This window comes from Alligator mississippiensis, chromosome 8 (assembly GCF_030867095.1).
Source record: "Alligator mississippiensis isolate rAllMis1 chromosome 8, rAllMis1, whole genome shotgun sequence".
Classification (NCBI taxonomy): Eukaryota; Metazoa; Chordata; order Crocodylia; family Alligatoridae; genus Alligator; species Alligator mississippiensis.
Window position 1 is genome coordinate 19857408 of NC_081831.1, and position 19840 is coordinate 19877247.

A 19840-nucleotide genomic window follows, 5' to 3' on the forward strand; every position below is an offset into this window, starting at 1 on the left:
CCTTGCAAGTCTTCAAGAGGAGACTGGACAAACACCTTGCTGGGATCACTTGATCTCAGCAGTATTCCTGCCCAGAGCAGGGGGGTTGGACTCAGTGATCTTTCGGGTCCCTTCCAGCCCTTAATTTCTATGATATGATTCACTCCCCACAGATGAGCCACCCAAATTGCAATCCTCCAGAATCCCTGGATGCACTGCCAACCATTGCCAGTTCTGGCACCAAACCAACTCCTTCTTCTGCCTCTGGGGGTGCGTCCTTCCCACTCCCAGGGGTGCAAACCCGTGCAACCTGCCTGCAGAGTATATGCCAGGTAGCCATGTCACAGGGTACAGAGGGATCCAGGAGTGGACTCTAGGGAGGATGGGGGGAGAACAAGCTCTTCCCAGGGAGAACAAGGTGCATTGGGTGCCCATCAGCTGGGACTTCCTTCCCAGATCAAGGCCAGTGGCTTCCCCCAAAAGTGCCTTCCATCACTGCTCCCAGCTCCCACCTACCTTGGGAAGCATGACCAGCACCTCCGCACCTCAAAATCCCAGTTTATTAAAATATGAAACTTTCTTTAATTCCTTCCCCTTAAATTCTTTTTATTGCTTTTTATTTTATCCTTCAGTGTCTGGCTTCCTTCATTTCACTATCCTTCCCCCACTCCCTATTTCTTTTCCACCTCATATTTCATTACCCACTCCCATCCCATTTACTCTTCACCTCCCAGCTTAAAGTTCTTTACCCCGCTTCCCCAATTGCTTGCATACCCCCACCTCGAACAGGGATAGAAGTCTGTCCTGGCTCATCAGCCATGTAACAGCAACGCACACCTAGTCAGGCCCCTGCTTGCCAGCCCTCTAGTGGCAAGTCTTAGCTGTGCAGGTGGGGGAACAGTCAGAGAAGGTTTTTAGCCTTAAGGTCCAACTTCTCCAAACTTGAGCTAGCACCAATACTGATTGTATTTAAACAGCTCAAAGTACAATATATAGCAAGGCCCTTACCTGACTAGGATACCTGTGGCAAGGGCAAAGCCAATGCAGAATGGAGCCAGTGGAGTCTTGCTGTGCTCAGCCAGGCTTCCCATCAGGACAGCAATGAGGAGGAGAAAAGAGAGTGTCAGCTCTGCACAGACAGCCATCCCCACTGTGCTGCCGTCTTGCACCATGCAGCCCCCTCCAGTCCGGTTGAAGAAAATTGCTTCTGGCACCATGCTCTGTTCTCCACACCACATCCCAGAAAGGAGAGAAGGAAATACAAATAACAACAAAGGATACAACCAGACAAGGTTCTTTAGGTAAATCTAATATCTTTTATTAGACCAGCTCAAATAGTTGAAAAAATTCTTCTTTGCAAGCTTTCAGGTACAAATACCTTTTATCAGGCTGACAAAGGCTTTATCTTTAGATGCTTTCTCAGTCTGACAAGGGTATTTGTACCCAAAAGCTTGCAAAGAAGAATTTCCCAACTATTTGAGTTGGTCTAAGAAGTGATATTGGATTTACCCAAAGAACCTTGTCTGCCTCTGTCCTTAGGCCAACACAGCTATGACCTATACCCCTGAAACAAAGGATACAAGGCACACTCTCCCAGGTGCTGTTCTGTTTGAATGGCTACTGTAGCCCTTTGCTTTTCAGGTTTGTAGGAGGGGGTGAAATCTAAACTTTAATAGTTAGGGCACTGGAAAGAACCAAGTACCCCATGCAGGCTGACTGGAGGGGTGTGCATTCCCCAAAACAAGGCTGGCTGCTGTTGTGTATGAATGAGAGCACACAGGAAAGGCAAGCATTAGCATGCTGGTGACAGTGTTGTGCCCTGCTATGAACAGCTGATAGTTAATGCCGTGTTAATACCAAGTGCATCTGCATGTGGAGGGGAGTGGAACAAGGAGGCCTGTGAGCTGGGAAGCTGTCTCCCTGTGATATGTTCTTGACCCTGTTCTGCTTTTTTCTAGAGCCATGTTGAACACGGAAAATAAAGCAGACACATCACAGTGAATTATTGGGTTCATTCACCAGCAGTTTTGAGGTACTTGGGTTACTCTGCCCTCTGGTGTCCACATTGTGAACATGCTTTTGACCAAATGCCTCAGTGGACCAAAAGAAATGCAAAAATTTCGAACTTTTGGTTCAGAGATGATACCTTTTATTAGACCAACTAAGAAATCACAAAAAAAAATTGTCTTCTTCTGCAAGATTTTGGGCTCTCATGCCCTTCATCAGGCTCAGAGAAAATTAAAGATGGTAAAAAATCCCCATAGGTAGGAAATAAACTTCATTTTTGCACAGAGGAAGCTGAAGATGGAGCTCTGTCCCAAAGGTTTTACTCTTGTTGTCTGTATCATTTAACAAAACAGAGAGCAAGATCCTCTGTTACCAGGGCAAAGGGGAGAGTCATTCTCAAGGCATCTGTAGCAAACCCAAGCTCTGAACCAGCACTCCTAAGTCTCAAGTACTTACCAGAGTGCCTCCAGGCTGCCTGACTTCTAGTGTGATGTTCTTCCCTAGGTAATATTGTGTGCGCATTGTGGCACCTTGGATACTGACCTTTGCTAAGGCAAATAAGATTGGGCACCACAGTGGAACTTGCATGGGGTGACATTGGAAGGTGCTTTTGAATAACCTTTCCTTCATAGCTCTTCTCTAAAGTCAGGAGCCAGCCCTGGATACCTCCATATCCTGCCCAATGCTTCCAGGGTCTGAGACCAGGGCTTGATGTGGGCGTTGTTCTCAGGACATTCTGTCCCTGTGTGGATCCCAAGATGGTTCAGCGTGGTCTCAGCATATCGCAGATAGGAATGCTCCGCTGGCATTCAGAGAGGCTCAGAGGATGCACTTCCATTCCACATTGCACCCACTCTATTACGTGTAAGCTGGGTGGCTCAGTTAAACTTACTCTGCACAAGGCAGTGGAAGATGTAACATGGCTTATGCAATGTTTGCTGTGTTGGCCTTCTACACACAGCCTCACTGCCATAATAGGCTTTTTCAATCCTAGTTGCTGACCTACCTATCAAATCCAGTCACTCCCATTCCAAACCAGTTTTCAGTTGCTGAGCTCAGGATGGGGATAATGTATTCTGAGCCAGCTGTCCTGGATGGGTGGTGATGTGAAATTGGTTTTGCACTGGACCAAGCACCTATGAGAAAGCCCACAAACTGAAACTGAAAACTAGTTTTCCAAAGTGTTGGAAGTGGAACAAGTTTGCAATAGATAGGCATGGCCTGTATGTTTTATACATAAGACAATATGAGGTAATTCTATGGTGAATTCAGGCCTTCTTTGCTGGGACTGTGTGAAATTTTTTCTGGGACTGTGAGAAATTTTAAGACCCCCGATTTTGAGGATGACCAATTAAACTATTTTCATAATAGGTGCTACTAAAGAGTCCATCCTGAGTCTCTCTTGCCTTGTACTTTGGTCCTGATTCTGGCTGCAGTTGAGCAGAGGAGGGGAAGAGAGAGCAAGGCAGTGGTGGCTGTTGAGCGTTGCAGTGGACCCTGGATGTGTCCAGGGATCACGGGCTGTTCAAATTGATGTTGCTTTGTAGCAGCAACCACGGAGCTGTCCAGCAGCCTGGAAATTCAGACCAGTGTACTCAGGCCACAGCTCTGATCTTCCCTAAAAACCTTTCCTGTCCCCTGCCACACCTCCACCATCTTCCCTATTTCCTAGGTAGGAAGCAGGAGAGAATAAGACCATCCTGCTGTCCTTTTATCACTGAAGGATCCCCTTTCTGCTGGGTATAATCCTCAGGAGAGAAATCCACTATTTTTACAACTGTTGTACATACCTGGAGTCAGCTTAAACCAGGCTCTATGTAACCCAAATCAAAGCCTTTGTATTGTCATTTTTGCCTATACAAAGCAGGAGTATGTGAGTGGGGACTATAGCTCTCACTTTGTAAGACTGAAACCAGGACATAGGGGTGATCCATCCCTCCCATGGGTTATGCAGCTGGTGTTTTGATTTGTGTAGATATTGTGGCTGGGGGGAGGGAGGGGACACAACACGCTCTATAGATGTTTGCTTGCCATGCTTTGTGACTTCTGTCTGCCAGCATTCATCTGTCTCACACACTTGATCTCCAGGAAATCTCTAGAGAACAAGTCACTTGGCAGGGAAGGTTGTGGCTACATTTTGAAGTGAATGCTGGAACACACCAGGAAAGCAATTTTTAATTTCTGATTGCAATCAGCATTAGACTGGACACCTGTTTTCCAGAATTACATTACTTCAGCCCCAGAACAGAAATGTCATGTGACCCAGGCATCTCCTCAAAACATTTCTTGTTTCAAAGGCTGCTCACAAACTAGCTACAGGTGAAGGATCTTGGAGAATCATTTCAAATGAGGATTAAATTACCCACTGTCATGGGGTGGCCTGCAGAAGACAACACCTCCTACCCTGTCACTAATCATCAGGCATCTCCTAAGTGATGGGCCTGTTTTCTTTTCTTAGAATTGGGAAGACTGTGACAGCACAAACACACAGGGTTTTCTACTGCTATGCTGAAGAGGACAGCTCTCCAGGCCACACGTTTAACAGATTATCAGCAAGGCATAAATAGGATGGAACATAACCTTCACAAGTACGGAGGTGAAGAGCAGATTGGCGATTCTGCATTGCTGCTGCCAATGCTACACCTGCATGCAGGAGATACCAGGGCAGGGGACTGGACCTGGTTTACCAGTTTGATTTATGTTGCCTTCTTTACTGAGAAATGAAACCCAAGGAGCTGAGGTTCTGCAGGTCTTGGTTGCTTTAGTAGTGACATGGGTGGCACATTTCCCTGGTACTTACCTGGTCTCAAAACCATACCACTGGAGAGTTTGGGATTTCTCTCAAGTACCAAAGCACCTCAAACAGCTTTGTTAAAGTATTTTCTGTGCTTTCCCTTCTCAAGCACTGGGATCTCCTTTCCGCGACACATCTGATCTTCCAGCTAGCAGCTATGCCAGTGTCTGCTTTTGTGCTTTCCACTTACCTTGGCCAAAAGAGCTCCTAGCATTCCTCCTGATAGCTGACACAGCCAATATGGGAGAAGGAGAAGTGGGGAAAGGCCTCCTGCAGCCAGAGCGGCCAGGGTAACAGCTGGGTTGAAATGGCCACCACTGCAAAAGGAAAGGGGTCAATTGTGCCCACACCAACCACAAGGCAGGATACTGAGTGACTGGGACACCTCCAGTAGGTTAGGCTGCAGTGCCCTGAGCATGCAGAGCCTACACATGGAGGTCTATGCCACTCTCAACATCCTGGTGATAGAAAACGGGTCCCTGACAGATACTTTTTGCCAGATCCTCAGACTAATTCATTCTGGATTTATGAATAAATCCCCTCCCTTCCTTTCCCCTCTGAGAGCTTTTATCTCTTGGTCTCATGAGGTGAAAGGTACTGGTTTGCAATCCATTATGGGTGAGGGGTACATCTAACAGTGAGTGACAAATTATAGTGAAGAGCTCCTAGTGGTAGCACTTGAAGCACTGATTTGTAATCTCCACTGAGGCTGCGGAGAATCGTCCTCCTAAGAGACGCGTATATAACTTGCAGGCAGATGGAACCAGGATGCCGACTGATGCAGAACCTAGTCTCAGAGTAAGTCCTGAAAACACACCGGCATCTTCCAGTTCTCCACAGCCTACCCAAGCTTCAGCCCTTGACTTAGTCAGGGCCAAGAGCACCTTCCATGATTCCTGTTTAAGCTCCCTTCACCTAAAACTAGGAAGGCTTCCTGCTTTCTCTGGGATCAAAAGGTGGCTAACTATAATTTTCAGACTAACATTTCTAGGATTTAATGTGGAGTTATGCATCTTTCTGGGTGGGATAGGTTCACAATAGTGTACCACCTCCTTGTGGAGCAGTGAGTAGGTGCTAAGTGGACTCCGGTGTTGGACTGCAATCCTCTTTCTACCCTGATTAAGAGCCTGAAAAGACGTGAGTACAGAAGGTGAGTGGGTCTTCCTCCTGCTCGTTGATTATTGTGATCTGGTGCTCAGGCTGAGACAAAGACACATTACAAAAGTAGGTGCATTAACTGTTTTTTGCAGGCTGGACTATGATTGCATGAAGCCCCCCTGAGTTTACGTACGTGCTTCATAAGTGGAATAAGATCTGGCTCTAGGTCACTGCAGGATCATGGTCTAATAGAGCACAGACCGTTAAGTAGTGGTTCAGGTTTGATTACATAGCCTGATTTGACTTGATTATGGACTATGCCTATGTACCCATCCTACCTGCAGAAGAGGAGACAACTGCCCCATACCTTATTTTCCCCAAAACTGCTACCATGATCCCCAGCGAAAATCCATGAGCAAGAGCTGGCCCCATGGGCCCTGCCCCCTCAGGGTTGGTGATCACAGAAAGACATGCGGCTGCCACAAACAAGGTGCTGCCCATCAGCTCAGCCAGGCAGGGCTGGGCGTACTTCTCAAAGATGGTCCGATCCTCTGGCTCTTTCCCAGGCTCTGCTTGGGCAAGGATGGAGGTTGCTCCTACATTCTCCATTTCTGTCTCCAATGAATATTCTTTGGTGAGAAGAACCATCCTTGGGACGTCTGGCACCTGAGATGATGCCTACTGGGGGAGAAGGAAAAAAGGTGTTATTTCCCCCCACTGACCAGCAGCATAGAGGTCCTTACATTGGGAATGAACCCATCCATTGTAATCTATGTGTTTTTCCTGTTCTCCCCAGAGGGCCTTAGGAGGGGCCATGCCTCCCTTCTGCCCACAGTAGCAGAAAGGAGATGAAACAAAGACTGAAACAAAATGTGCTGAAGTGCTGAGCTTTCCTTTCCAATCACCTGTAACATGGAGTGATTTCGAGAAACACAGAACTGACTCATCGGGCACTTTTATAGATGCTATGGGCGGTGTGGGGAGGGAGGGGGGTGCTTTTATTAGCAAGTCATGCTAACTAAAAATGCCCAAGCAGCATATGTATCAGCATCCCCACGCTGAAAAATGGCAGTGGGGCACTTTGAACTAAAGCTCATCAAACGATTATTCGAGTCTGCTCCAACGTACTAGATTCCCAGTACATCGGAGCAGGCTCCCTGCACGTGTATAGGAGCCCATCAAGTCTTTCACAGGCATCCATGCCAAAGAGTTTCCTTTATTAAACTGATCAAGCTCCATCCTAAAAGTAGTTAATTTTTGTGCTTGCCACTACTGTGATTAGGAATCTGTTCTAGAACCTCACAAAAACCATCTTCTAAATTGCAACTGAATTTACTCATGGCTGGTTTGTTCCTGTTTAATTTGGTTTTGTAGGTTAAATAGATCTTTCATCTGTTCTGCCATAACGAGGTTTCAGCTGGGATTGCAGTAGAAAACAAAGAAATATAGGGGCCTGATTTTTTTTGTTGCACTAAACTCAATCTAAGCTGTTTGGCAGTGGAAAAAAAGCCTTACTGCCATGGAAACAGACTCCTGAGCTCTCCACACAGGGGCTTTAGGGCTCTGTACTAGTCTTGCTCTCAGTCATTGGTGTCAGAGGCAGATAAGGGTGGCTGCAGAGCATTGTGGTTGTCCTCTGTTTTTAGAGGCTCATGGCAAATAGAGGGTGAGGTCTTGTCGACAAGCAAAAGCTGCATCAGAATGCCCTAAACCAGTTTAAACCAATGACATAGGGGGCCAGACAGGCTTCTTGTTGTTTCAGCATACAGAGGGCAAAGGTAGCTTCAAATCAACTTTAGCTTTCCTCCTTTTCCTTCCCCAAGTGCAGCAAGGATGTAGCCAAATACAGCACCCACTAGTTACACAATTTTGTCCAGTGAGGACAGAATTTTCACTGTTTGTGGCCAGATGTCAATTTTTCAGCCACAGAAGTGTTTACTCTTGACAGTTATGATCCGTTTGTAGTTTGGTACCCATACAATAGGGCTGTGTGAAGCTTTGGGTGGCGATTATATTCAGAAGAGATTTGGCCCGATTTGGTGGCCGAACCTCTGAATCCAAATCAAATCAGGGGACCAATTTAAAGGTCCGAATTGATTCAAAGTTCTCCGAATCTTCAGAAAAGATTCGGAGAGCTTTGATGATTCGGGCAGTCCCTGGTGGCTGTAGCAGGGAGCTGCAGTTGACTCAGAGCTGGTAAGTACTAGGGGTGGGGGAGGAGGGGTGTGGGGAGGGGACCATGGGAGGGCCCCTGCCAGCCCCCCTGGACCCCTGCCTGCTCCTCCACCCAGCTCGGTACTTAAAAAAAAATAGCCTTGGTGCTCACCCAGTGCTGCCAGGTGGGGGGCGGGGGCAATCCCTGCTGCCCCCCACTGCCCCATGCTGCATGGGGGGCTCTTCCATGAGCCCCCCGACCCCCCCCAATCCTCCAGCCCCACCACAGGTGCCCCACCCAAACCAGCTCCAGCCCTTTAAGAAAAAAAACCCAAGTAAATATTGGGGACTCACCGCTCCTGCAGCAGCCTCGGGGCTTCAGGGGCTTGTGCAGAGCCCCCCACGTGGCATGGGGCAGTGTGGGGCAGCAGGGATCCCCCGTGCTGGCAGGAGCGGTGAGTGTGGGGGGGGGCGTTTCTTAAAGGGCTGGAGCTGGCCTGGGTAGGGCACCCATGGGGGATTGAGGGGGGGGTCAGGGGGCTCATGCAGAGCCCCCCACACAGCATGGGGCAGTGGGGGACAGTAGGGATCGCCCCCCACCCGGCAGCACCTGGTGAACACCATGGCTTTTTTTTTAAACAAGTGCCGCGAGCTGGGGTAGCCATTGCTGGGCTGGGAGAGAGGCGGGAGATGGGCCTGGCTGATCCAGAGATTTGGCAGCAGCTGAATCTCTGAATTAGATTCGACCAAATCAAATCGGGACAGTGATTCAAATCACCAAATCAAATCACTGTCCCCCAAATTGGCCAAATCTGACATGAATACTAGTCGCTTTGCACAGGCCTACCATACAACACAGATGCATAGATATTTATGTGGCTACTGAGTATCTGCACTGGGCTATGCACTGGCCAAGCAGGGAAGAAATGGAGTACTGTATTTGTAACTTCTAGAGTAGCTAAGACTATCCAGCAATGTAGCACAAACTTAGAAGTTCAAAAAGCTCTAGCATCTATATGTTCACTAATAGAGCCATAGAAAAAGACTCCATCAAGGTAGGTATCTTTTTTAATCTACCAGGACAGGAAGCTGTGTTTACAACAGTTTGCAACTATCAGTAACAGAAAAGAATAACTATGAGACAGTACTAAAAAAGGTTGAGGAGTACAGCATACCAAAACAAAATGAAAGCTTAGAAAAGTGTAACTTTCATAGGACAAAGGAGAGAGCATGAGACAGTTGAGGAGTGTGTTACTGACTGCTGAGTCAGACTTGCAATTTTGGAGAGTTAACAGTCCTTTATAAAAGACCAAATACAAAGCTTAAGAAAAGCTTGTTAGAAAATAGTTTTCCATCTATTGAATCCTCTGTGAAATCTTATGAAATATGAACTTTCATTTCTACCCAGTCAGGCAGATCATGCCTGACTAATCTAGTCTCTTTTTATGACCAGGTTACGAAACGCCTGGACACAGGAGTAGGGGTGGATGTCGTATACTTAGACTTCAGGAAGGCCTTCAATACGGTATCCCACCCCATACTGGTGAACAAGTTAAGAGGCTGTGATGTGGATAACTACACAGTCCGGTGGGTGGCGAATTGGCTAGAGGGTCACACCCAGAGAGTCGTGGTGGATGGGTCGGTATCGACCTGGAAGGGTGTGGGCAGTAGGGTCCCGCAGGGCTCGGTCCTTAGACCAATACTCTTCAATATCTTCATCAGCGACTTGGACAAGGGAGTGAAGTGTACTCTGTCCAAGTTTGTGGATGACACAAAACTGTGGGGAGAAGTGGACATGCCGGAGGGCAGGGAATAGCTACAAGCAGACCTGTACAGGTTGGACAAATTGGCAGAAAACAACAGAATGCAATTCAACAAGGAGAAGTGCAAAGTGCTGCACCTAGGGAGGAAAAATGTCCAGCATACCTACTGCCTAGGAAATGACCTGCTTGGTGGCATGGAAGTGGAAAAGGATCTTGGAGTCCTAGTGGACTCCAAGATGAACATGAGTCGGCAGTGCGACGAAGCCATCAGAAAAGCTAATGGCACTTTATCGTGCATCAGCAGATGCATGACGAATAGATCCAAAGAGGTGATACTTCCCGTCTGTCAGGCGCTGGTCAGACCACAGTTGGAGTACTGAGTGCAATTCTGGGCGCCGCACTTCAAGAGGGATGCAGATAACCTGGAGAGGGTCCAGAGAAGGGCCACTCGTATGGTTAAGGGCTTGCAGGCCAAGCCCTATGAGGAGAGACTGGGGCACCTGGACCTTTTCAGCCTCCGCAAGAGAAGGTTGAGAGGCGACCTTGTGGCTGCCTATAAGTTCATCACGGGGGCACAGAAGGGAATTGGTGAGGTTTTATTCACCAAGGCGCCCCCGGGGGTTACAAGGAATAATGGCCACAAGCTAGCAGAGAGCAGATTTAGATTGGACATTAGGAAGAACTTCTTCACAGTTCGAGTGGCCAGGGTCTGGAACGGGCTCCCAAGGGTGGTGGTGCTCTCCCCTACCCTGGGGGTCTTCAAGAGGAGGTTAGATAGACATCTAGCTGGGGTCATCTAAACCCAGCACTCTTTCCTGCCTATGCAGGGGGTCGGACTCGATGATCTATTGAGGTCCCTTCCAACCCTAACATCTATGAATCTATGAATCTACCCAGGAGAACTTTTACAACCTTTTCTCCAATGCCTGATGAAGGGGTTTGTCCCTGAAAGCTTGCAATTAAAGAATTTATTTTGCAAAAATCTTGTCGGTCTAATAAAATATATCATCTCTACTATGATTCCTGATTGCTAGAAAATACCGTACTCACTTTGGAGTGACCAATTATACTTTGCCAAACTTCTAAAATTACAAATGCCAGACTGCACAAATGGCACATACAGCCTTTGTGTGTCAGATCAGGGAGGGGGCAAACAGCACAGCAGCAGATAGGGCATGGAGCAGAAAGCAGAGCATCCGATCAGGCAGGGGGCATAAAGGAGAGCAGCAGATGGGGCAGGGAAATGGGATTGAAGTGGCAGTCGGGAGAGCATGGGGCTTAAGTTGTGGCATGGTTGCCAAAAAGGTTGGCCCCCACTGTACCAAAAGGTCAGTTGGAAAGTAATGCCTCCTAATTTCTATCTTCTAAGTATGCCACCAACATGGAGGGTCTTCCTCTTGATTTCTTGCCTGGGGGCCATAGTAAACTCAAAGGTTTATGCCAAGACCCTGAAGGAACTGAAACGTTCCTTGCAAAGAGTTTGAGGTGACACGGCATGACAAAGACATGCCTGAGGTGCTGCTTCCAGCTTGCACCCCACAGAAGCAATCTGATTGTCTGGATGGACTGTGCTGCCCCATCCTCTGTACATCCTAGGAGATAAATGATGGACTATAAGGGTGACGTTTTTGGGGTGAAAGCAAAGTGACGGAGTCTGTGACAGCAGCTATGCAGCAAGGACAAAACCTGGTACAATGTCAGGATACATGTCTTTGCTTACCGGTGGAAAAAAGATCAGTGATGGAGAAGGAGACTAAAATATAGCTGTATGTTCAGCAGTGAGGTACAATTTTTTGGTACAAGTTTAATAATTTTACAATAATATTCGACTGAGGGAAAAAATAGGAGGCATTATGTTCTGACTGACCCTCATATATTTCAAATATAGAATATACACCAGGAAAACATTTAGTCACAGCAGATACAGTATCCAGAACCTATGACAATATAGAATGACCAGGTTCCAGAGTTCAGCATAGTTTATGCTAATGTGGTCAGAAGAATGATTTTCATGGCAGATAAAATGTGGTCAGTCGTTGCATAAACTACTGCTCAGGATGACACTACAAAAAGCGATTGTGGCAGTGCACCTTTGGGTGCCTGCCAATTTAAGGGCTTGAGCTGGCTACAGACCAGCCAGCAGGTGGGAGCAGACCCCATCAGGTGGTCATGTGGCACCCAGGAGGCTGCCTGATTGGTGGAGGGCTGGGCAGCCTGGGTATAAGGCAAGCCCCTAACAGGAAAGCTGGCAGTTGCTGCAGGGATGCTGCTGATGTAACATCACCTAGCTGGAGATCTGCTGCTCCTGGAACATCCTGGGTTAGGGAGGAGCTAGGGGGAAGGAGGAGGTTCCTAGAGACACTGGGGGTCCAGAGCCCTTAGGAGGAGGCTGAAAGCCTGTGGCTGTGGGAAGGCCAGCCTAGAGCGAGGGGCCAAGATGACCTATCAAGAGAAGCCAGCTAGGCAAGAGCCTAGTGAAGGCACAGGCCAGCCTGAACAGAAGGGGCTTAGAATAAGGGGGCCTACAGAGGGGCTAGGTAAGCCCTGATTAGAACTGATGAGAGCATGGGCTACCGACAAAAGGCCTGGGGAAATCCAGGGAGTGCAGCTGACCTTGGAGGGGTCTCTGCAAAGACTCAAATGAGCCCAGTGAAGTAAAGGGCTGCTTTGCCTAAAATCTGTGGGGCTCTAAGCAAGCCTGGTGTGAGAGGACCAATTTATGGAGGGACCCAGGGAAGACCCCTGTAGAGTGAGAGAGTCAGCTGCTTATAGACTGATCCCAGGGCTCTCCACTGGCCCAAGTTCTACTTTCCTTGGGCCCAGAAGTGGCCAAAGGCCCAGGAATGGCCAAAGGGCATATGTGCCCACCATGAGGGGTCAGCTAGTGCTGCAGAGGCCCTGGCACCCCGACTGGCTGGAGAGTGGGGCCAGGCTCAAAGAAGCAAAGGTGTCTCATGGGAGAGACTACCTACAAGACAGTAAGGGGTCAGTTCACTGGCATTCTGATATGACAGTGGCTGGAATTAGCCACCTGATAGGAAGTATCCTGTAAGGGGCCTGAGAGAGAGTTGGGGCCAGTGACTGGTGGCTATGTTATAAGGTGGAGGCTGGAATAGAGTGCCCAGGAGCGAACAGCCTATGAAGAACAACAAGGAGCCCAGAGTGGGAAGAGAAAGACCAGGGCAGATGGGCCTGCAGTGGTCCTGGAGAATGACCTAAAACTACACCCTGCTGGGGTTGGATGGTGTGGCAGGAGTTCCAGTGGTGGGGCACTCTCCAGGAAATGTCATATTTGTGCTTTCCTAGTGAAAGGCGAGTATGGGGCCCCCCATAGGTGACTGGTGTCCCCCAAGTCTGGAGGGGCACCAGATTGCTGATGGCGGGGTCCCGTCAGCAGCTAATCAACTACCTGGGGTGGGGGGGATGTCCCCCAGCAGCCAATCACTGAGCCAGCAGTGAAACCAGAAGTGCACTTCCACTGGCACTTCTGGTTTCGCAGCTGGGTTTCCAGGGGGTGCAAGGGGCGCAAGGCCCAGAAGCCCCAGTGAGGGGGTGGAGTAGTTACCCCAGTGAGGGGGCACAGTGTGAGGGTCAAGGAACCTAATTAGAGGGAAGGAGCCCAGAGTAGAGGCCCCAGAGAGAGGCAGAGTAGAGGCCTTAGAGAGGGGGCATGAGGCCACATTTGGGCTGGAAGCCTAATGAACTACATGATCCACAAGCTGAGAGAGTGAGAACAGCATTTGGAGTGGCCCGAGAGGGTGGACCCATATGTAAGAGAGGGCTGGCTGCTCAAGAAGCTACCCAGAGAACCTCGACTGGCTCAAGCTGGGGTCAGGACCATGAGGGTCAAAGGGCAAGAGCACCCACCATGAGGGACAGCCAGAGCCAGTGGCCTGCAAGGCCAAAGGTCCTGGAGTGGGCCACTGCCAAGAAGGAAAGGGAACTGGGGGGGTGGGGCCTGTGTCCCAGGATGATGGTGGAGATTAGACTGCCTGAGTAAGAGGGATCCAGGTTGGGGCCCAAATGTCAGTTGGGAATATAGTGGAGCTGGAGCCATATAGTGATATGATCTGTGAGGCATGGGACATGGTAAAGGAGAGGTTGGAGCCATGTGTTATGCCCTTGGCATCAGGGCATTAAATGGGCAGCCTCCTACCTAGAAACAAGTTTCCAGTCCCAACAAAGGCGTGGCAGAAGAGTCAGGTGGTCAGGCTTGCTATCTGTGCTGGGTGGCTTGGGAAACATGTATTGAGTCCCTTTTATCAAGGGAAAGCTTTCAGTGTGGACAGCATTTTGTTCAACGCAGCATTTATTGTTCCAAACGTATTGCAGACAGATTCAGTAAGTGAAGTTGTGAGGGACATTCGGGCATTGAAAAATGTAAAAGAATCCTACAAGGGAGACTGCAGATGGAAGGTCCAAAATGAAAACATGTTTTCAATTTGGCAGGCAATTCTTTCAGGTGGAGGGCCGCTTACCAAGTTTTGGTAAACTGTCAAGAGCCACATGGGTAGCCCTGCCCCTTGACAAGTGCCCTACCCTGTGGTTGCCATCTTGGGACTGAAGTCCCACCCCCTAACCCCTGACCTTTGTCACCAGAAGTCCCTCCCCTTGCCTCTGAAAGTACTCCTTTCAGCAAGGGGTTTTGCCATCTCGGAACCAGAAAAATACCAAATTATATTCTAAAAAGCGAACATCTAAAACATTCTTTAATTTGATTTAAAAAAAATATTTTTGCCCTGGTTTACATGTGTTAGTGTAGTGTACACAGAGGTGATTGCACAGTAGCTTAAAATAAAGTCTTATTCTTGTATGTGGGAGGGTGGGTCATGGGAAACTGGTGCCACCTTAGTTAGGGGGGACATATGCCCCACCCCATGACCAGTCCCACCGACAGGGGGGGGGTGTCCCCCACCACTGATCCTGCTGACTAGGGAAGGGGGGTCCCCCACAGCCAATCACTGCAGCCAATCACTGAAGCCACTTCTAGGAGTGTCTGCAGTGATCAGCCGGCACTTGCAGGGGGGCCATCAGTGCTCCCACCTGCCCGCCCCCCACCCGTCCATCACCTAAGCAGCGAGTGCAGCGGTAAGGGAATAAACCAGCACTCTTGGGGGGGGTGCGTGCGTGTGTGGATACATAGGGTGTGAGGGGCTTGAGGGGGGCTGTGTGGGGGAAGGGTGGCTGGGGTGTTTGAGGAGGTGTGGGTGGGGGTCTGTATGTATGGCAGTGTGAGGGGAGGTGTGGGTGCATGTGTATGGTGGGGTGTTCATGTGAGACTCATCCTATGAGCACACACACACTCTGCCCCTGCCTGTGCGAACGCATGCACCCTTGTACTGGTGCAGCCCCGTGCTCCCCGGTCCGGCCATGTAGGCAGGAGCTATGTGGTCCTGGAGCAGAGCAGGGGCAGGAAGCGGAGAAATAGATGGGGTGGGTGGGGCTGGGCCCCTGCCTTCTGCTGCTGGCTCCCCCTAGATCCTATTGACCCTGGCTCCTGTCATTTTTGACAGGCAGCCAGGAGCAGATAAATCTTTTCTAAATTTTTAGGGGTCCTGCAGGCCAGATAGAATGGCCTGGTGGGCCGGATCCAGCCCTTGGGCCATATTTTGCCTGCCCCTGATCTATGGGATGCAAGGGTATCTGAGCCAATGGGAGCAACATGGAGATGCTATGCAGATCTAACACTTATAAAGCATTCACAAAGACAAATTGAAACCTTTTAGAACTGCAACACGTCTTTATGCTTCATGTGTTTGAACTCCGTTTGTGGTGCCTGGATGTGTTTGGGAGGAAGGTGTGTGTTGAAGCTCTGCAAATTGTTATCTTTACCTATTCTGGAAGGTGTTTGGGGAAGGGTCTTGTTCCTTGCAGGATCTGCCCCTGTTGGAGCAATCTGCAGCAGCTCTCCCTAATAGAAGCTTGTTTGTCTCTCTTACTTTCAATAACAGCTATTATAGTTTCTGGGCTCAGGATGTCTTTGACTTGTTGATTGAGCTAGCAAACAACACAGTCACAGATCTGCAGAGCCAACTGCACATGCTCAGTATCCAGCACGTGGGTAATTAAATTGCAAATGTAAGTGCCCAACTGCCATTTAGACAACTGGAAAACTGTTTTCTGCCCTTAGTGTCTTGTCTGCAAGTATTGTGAGTTGGTTGTTGCAGTGCAATGACAGTTGTTGCACTGCAGGTACAGTGCAATCACACTGCAGCTGTACATCTGAATGCCTGTAATTTCCACTAACCTTCATGTTAACCACATGATTGAATTTTGGATTCTACCTGTTCTCATACTGCACAGTAATTGTGTACTTTCTGATACATACATCTAGTACAGATTCAAATAAATAGAAAGACGTCACTGCACTGTCATCGCAGTACAACTGCAGTGCAATTACAGCTACTATTTGCAAATGGAACTGTAATTTCTAATGTTCACAATAATTAAATAATTTGAGAAAAGCTACTCATTGCACATCTGCTTCTTTGGAGGTAATGCTATTGATTTCAGTGGACCTATTCTTGATTTGTCCTGGTGTAAGCAAGAAGAGAGGCAGGCCTCAGAGTTTTGTGGCAAAAATGCATCTGGGACTGTTTTGTACATTTAGGGCCAGATCCCCAGCTGGCATTAATCAGCATAGCTCTGGGGAAGATAATTTATACCAGCTGGGGTTCTGACACTTTCATCTGAAAACAACAGAATACATAGATTTATAAATTATTTGCAGGAGGAGCTGTACTGTCTATGCAAACTGTCTGCCCATGTACCTAGCAGGGCTGAAGCCCTTGGACAGCACTGCAGCAGAGTTTCCAAATAATAATATTAACATAATCTTTCAATTGGGGCCAGAGAGAATATTTAGCCTGTAAATATACCAGTCCTTGCACTGCAGGCTGGTGTATCATGCATATGCTAATACAAAAAAACTTACAAAAAGCTAACCTAAGATTAATATTAATGAAAATTCTTGAACATATACTGTTGGTTAGGTCATAAATAATTCACTCAATTGAGTGCTTGATCCTCATTTAGAACTTCTATACTGTCAAAGTTGTTGTATCAGAAAGACGGGTGTAGTGTCTGGGCATCTCCTAGCAGTGCATTGTATAACGTGCCCAACATCTGCCACATGTGGTTCTTTCCCATTTCTCTGAGGGAAAAGATTGCATCTAGAACAAGTAGATCAAAGCACCAATTATTTTTCATGGGAATTTTTTTTTCTAAACTTCCCATGAAAATATCACTTTTTTGACAAAAATTTATTGTTTCGTTAGAGAAAGGTAGAAATGTTTAATTTGCAAAGTCTGGAAATGTATTGAAAATTAGTAATTTTAATGATCTGCTTACTGCTTTTTCTTTAAAAAGTGGAAAATTGCAAGCAAAAAGAAAATGTTTGTTGTGGTTGTAACTTTTTTTTTCTTGAAAAAATTTTTAGGTACAAATGTCTCATCCCAGGCTAGAATACATATCTACCTGCACCTGAACTTGACACAAGTTTGCGTGGAAACTCTGAGGGGATGAACTGTATAATGCCACCACCTATCTCAGAGGTTTTCCAAAGAGAGCATAGATATAAGATTATTATGGACAGCGGGGTTTAACTACTGGAGATAGAAGTGCCTTATTGGTGTGGTGGTAATCTTGTTGATCCAGGTGTGAGAAAAGCAGAGTTCAAACATTTGTAGTAACTGGACATATTATTTGGTCCAATATAGCAGCATATGGGCCTTTATCTTCATTGCAGAGTTGCCATGAGTGATTAGCCTGGCCTGGGTGTGAGTAGCTTCAGCAGAAGCCTTATATGAGTTACTGTGTTCCTGTACTCACTAGTGTGTATTGCTGAGACTTCTTAGAGGACATTTTATAGTTCTTTGTGCTGCAGTGAATTAAACTACTCTTTGCTTCTATCCCAGTAAACTGTTGGAGAATTTGGAGAAAACAGTGAGAAGACTTTAAAGGGCTATTGGCACTCAGAGGATTTAGCCTGTGTCATCACTGGCACATGAGCAGAATACCAGCAGAACTCAGACTACTACCTACATCCCATGATGGGCCAGTCCGCATGGGTTGGAAATAACCCAAACATTGATGAAAGGTGTTTCTGTACAAATGAAAGGAAGGCTAGGGGCAAAACCTGAATACAAGCCCACTTCCAGTAAAGATGTTCCCTAGTAATTAGGGCTGTGCAAAGCTTCGGTCCCTGATTCGATTTGGTGGAGATTTGGCCCGATTTGGTGGCTGAATCTCCAAATCTGAATTGAATCAGGGGACCCTTTAATCTCTCCAAATTGAATTGGAACCCTCCAAATCAACTTGGAGATTTGGACATAGAGACAGCTTTAAATGTTTTTTTCTATATACCTCTGGGTAGCAGGCAGCTCCTGAGTGCTGTGATGCTGGGGCGCATGAAGTGTCCCACAGAAGCTGTGCCGGGGAGCACACTGGGGGCCCCATAGTGCCCCTCTGACTTGGTTACTGGTGCCTCCTGGGTCTGGGGGGGACCTGGAGGACCCCTTTGGCTGATTGCCAAACCGGGGGGAGGTGCGGAAGGACTCCCTGTACACTCCCCAGCAGACCCGGAAGTGGACCGGAAGTACTTCTGGTCCACTTGCAGGTTCACCGCCGAGCATGTGGAGGGCCCCCCATACCCCTGTGGGACGCTTCATGCACCCCAGCATCACAGCGTTCACAAACCTTGCTGGTACCTCAGGTTATGTAGAAAAAAACTTTTAAAGCTGTGTCTGTGTCCAAATCGCTGATTCTCTGAATCAGCATTGAATCTTCAGATTCAGATTCAGCTGAATAGAATCAGGGACAGTGATCCGAATCAACAAATCGAATCACTGCCCCTGATTCAGGCTGAGTCTGAATTGAATAGGGCCCACTTCACATGTTCCTACTAGTAATATAAAATGATCTTATGGTCCTTCTTATCCTTAATCTTTGAACTGACTTGTCTTCATTTCTTGGCTAGGGACAGAAATTACACATAAACTGGTTTAAGTGATCAGACACTGGTTTAAACCTGTAACAGAACAGAAGTTCAGTGCACATAAACCTTTTTCAAAATGGATTAAACTGGTTTAAAATAAACCTGGTTGAATTTCATATCAGACTTAACTGATTTGGGTTAAGCCAGTTTATGAAATTTCTGTCCCAGACCCCTTCCTGGTTCAAGTTAAATCCAATCCCCCAGCATGCTTTGCAGCCCTGAGCTGGGCTGGGCTGTACTGACTGCTTCAGCAGAGAATGGTTGTTGGGGGGTGGGGGGGAGAAGGAAAAGGCGGGAACTGCCCCCCCGACAAACCCTGGTAGGGGTCTGGGGCTGGGGAGGGGGGTTAAACTCCCCTTCCCCTGAGTACAGAGCTGCCCCGCCCTACTAAACATACTGTTGGCTGCTACTATGGACTAGAAATCCCAGAGACACCTGGAAGCAGGAAGAAGAAGTGATAAGCACCCCGACAGAGTCCTGCTGCTGTGATTCAGGACTGCAAATCCCAGAGACCTTGGGGGCAGCAGAAAGCAGAAGCGAACACACAGCCCATGCTGGCTATGTACCAGAGAGTCGTGCTCTAGTGCCCCCGGCTTCTGGCCTGAGCCACTGCAGGCATGTGGCTGCATTTCCTGAATCAAAAGTAAATGTCCAGTTGTTTCTCAGTTTAATGTCTGCAGTTTAGACTAACCTGCAAAGACTGAATCGATTCAGCCTTGGGCTTTTTGACTCTCTGTATTTAGCACTACACAGCAAGAAGCTCTCTGTTAATCTCAGAGTCATAGTTTCTTTGGCCCACTAGCTGGCAGTAGTGCTCTGTTCATTAACTCCTGTATGTGGATCTTTCTAGCTTTAATTTCATTATGTACTACTTCAGGTCTTTTTCATCCCACAGGCTGAAAGCACAGTTCTTTGCTTGCTGCTTGGCTGCTCCACTGACAGGTCCTCAGATGAATCATCCAGCTCGACAGCTGGCTGTGATTGTAGCCAGTATTATCATTTTGTGATCTTAATTCATGTTAATATTTTGCCTGGGAATCAGTCCATCTG

The 19840-nt window shown here is 47.8% G+C and overlaps 1 protein-coding gene across 4 annotated transcripts in view; it reads right to left on the reverse strand.

Annotated features, from left to right (window-relative positions):
* Positions 1-19840, reverse strand: part of LOC106737838 (aquaporin-8) — a 50212-nt gene that overhangs the window by 9017 nt on the left and 21355 nt on the right. For 2 of the 4 annotated variants that reach the window (XM_014595648.3, XM_059732197.1), the window contains 3 exons: positions 6246-6559; positions 4971-5097; positions 988-1199 (listed from right to left, as the gene is read on the reverse strand). In XM_014595648.3, coding sequence (XP_014451134.1) covers positions 988-1199; positions 4971-5097; positions 6246-6526 — 620 coding nt within the window. In that variant the 5' untranslated portion in view covers positions 6527-6559. The remainder of the gene's footprint in view (positions 1-987; positions 1200-4970; positions 5098-6245; positions 6560-19840) is intronic. The other 2 variants (XM_059732198.1, XM_059732199.1) reach the window with 2 other exon arrangements.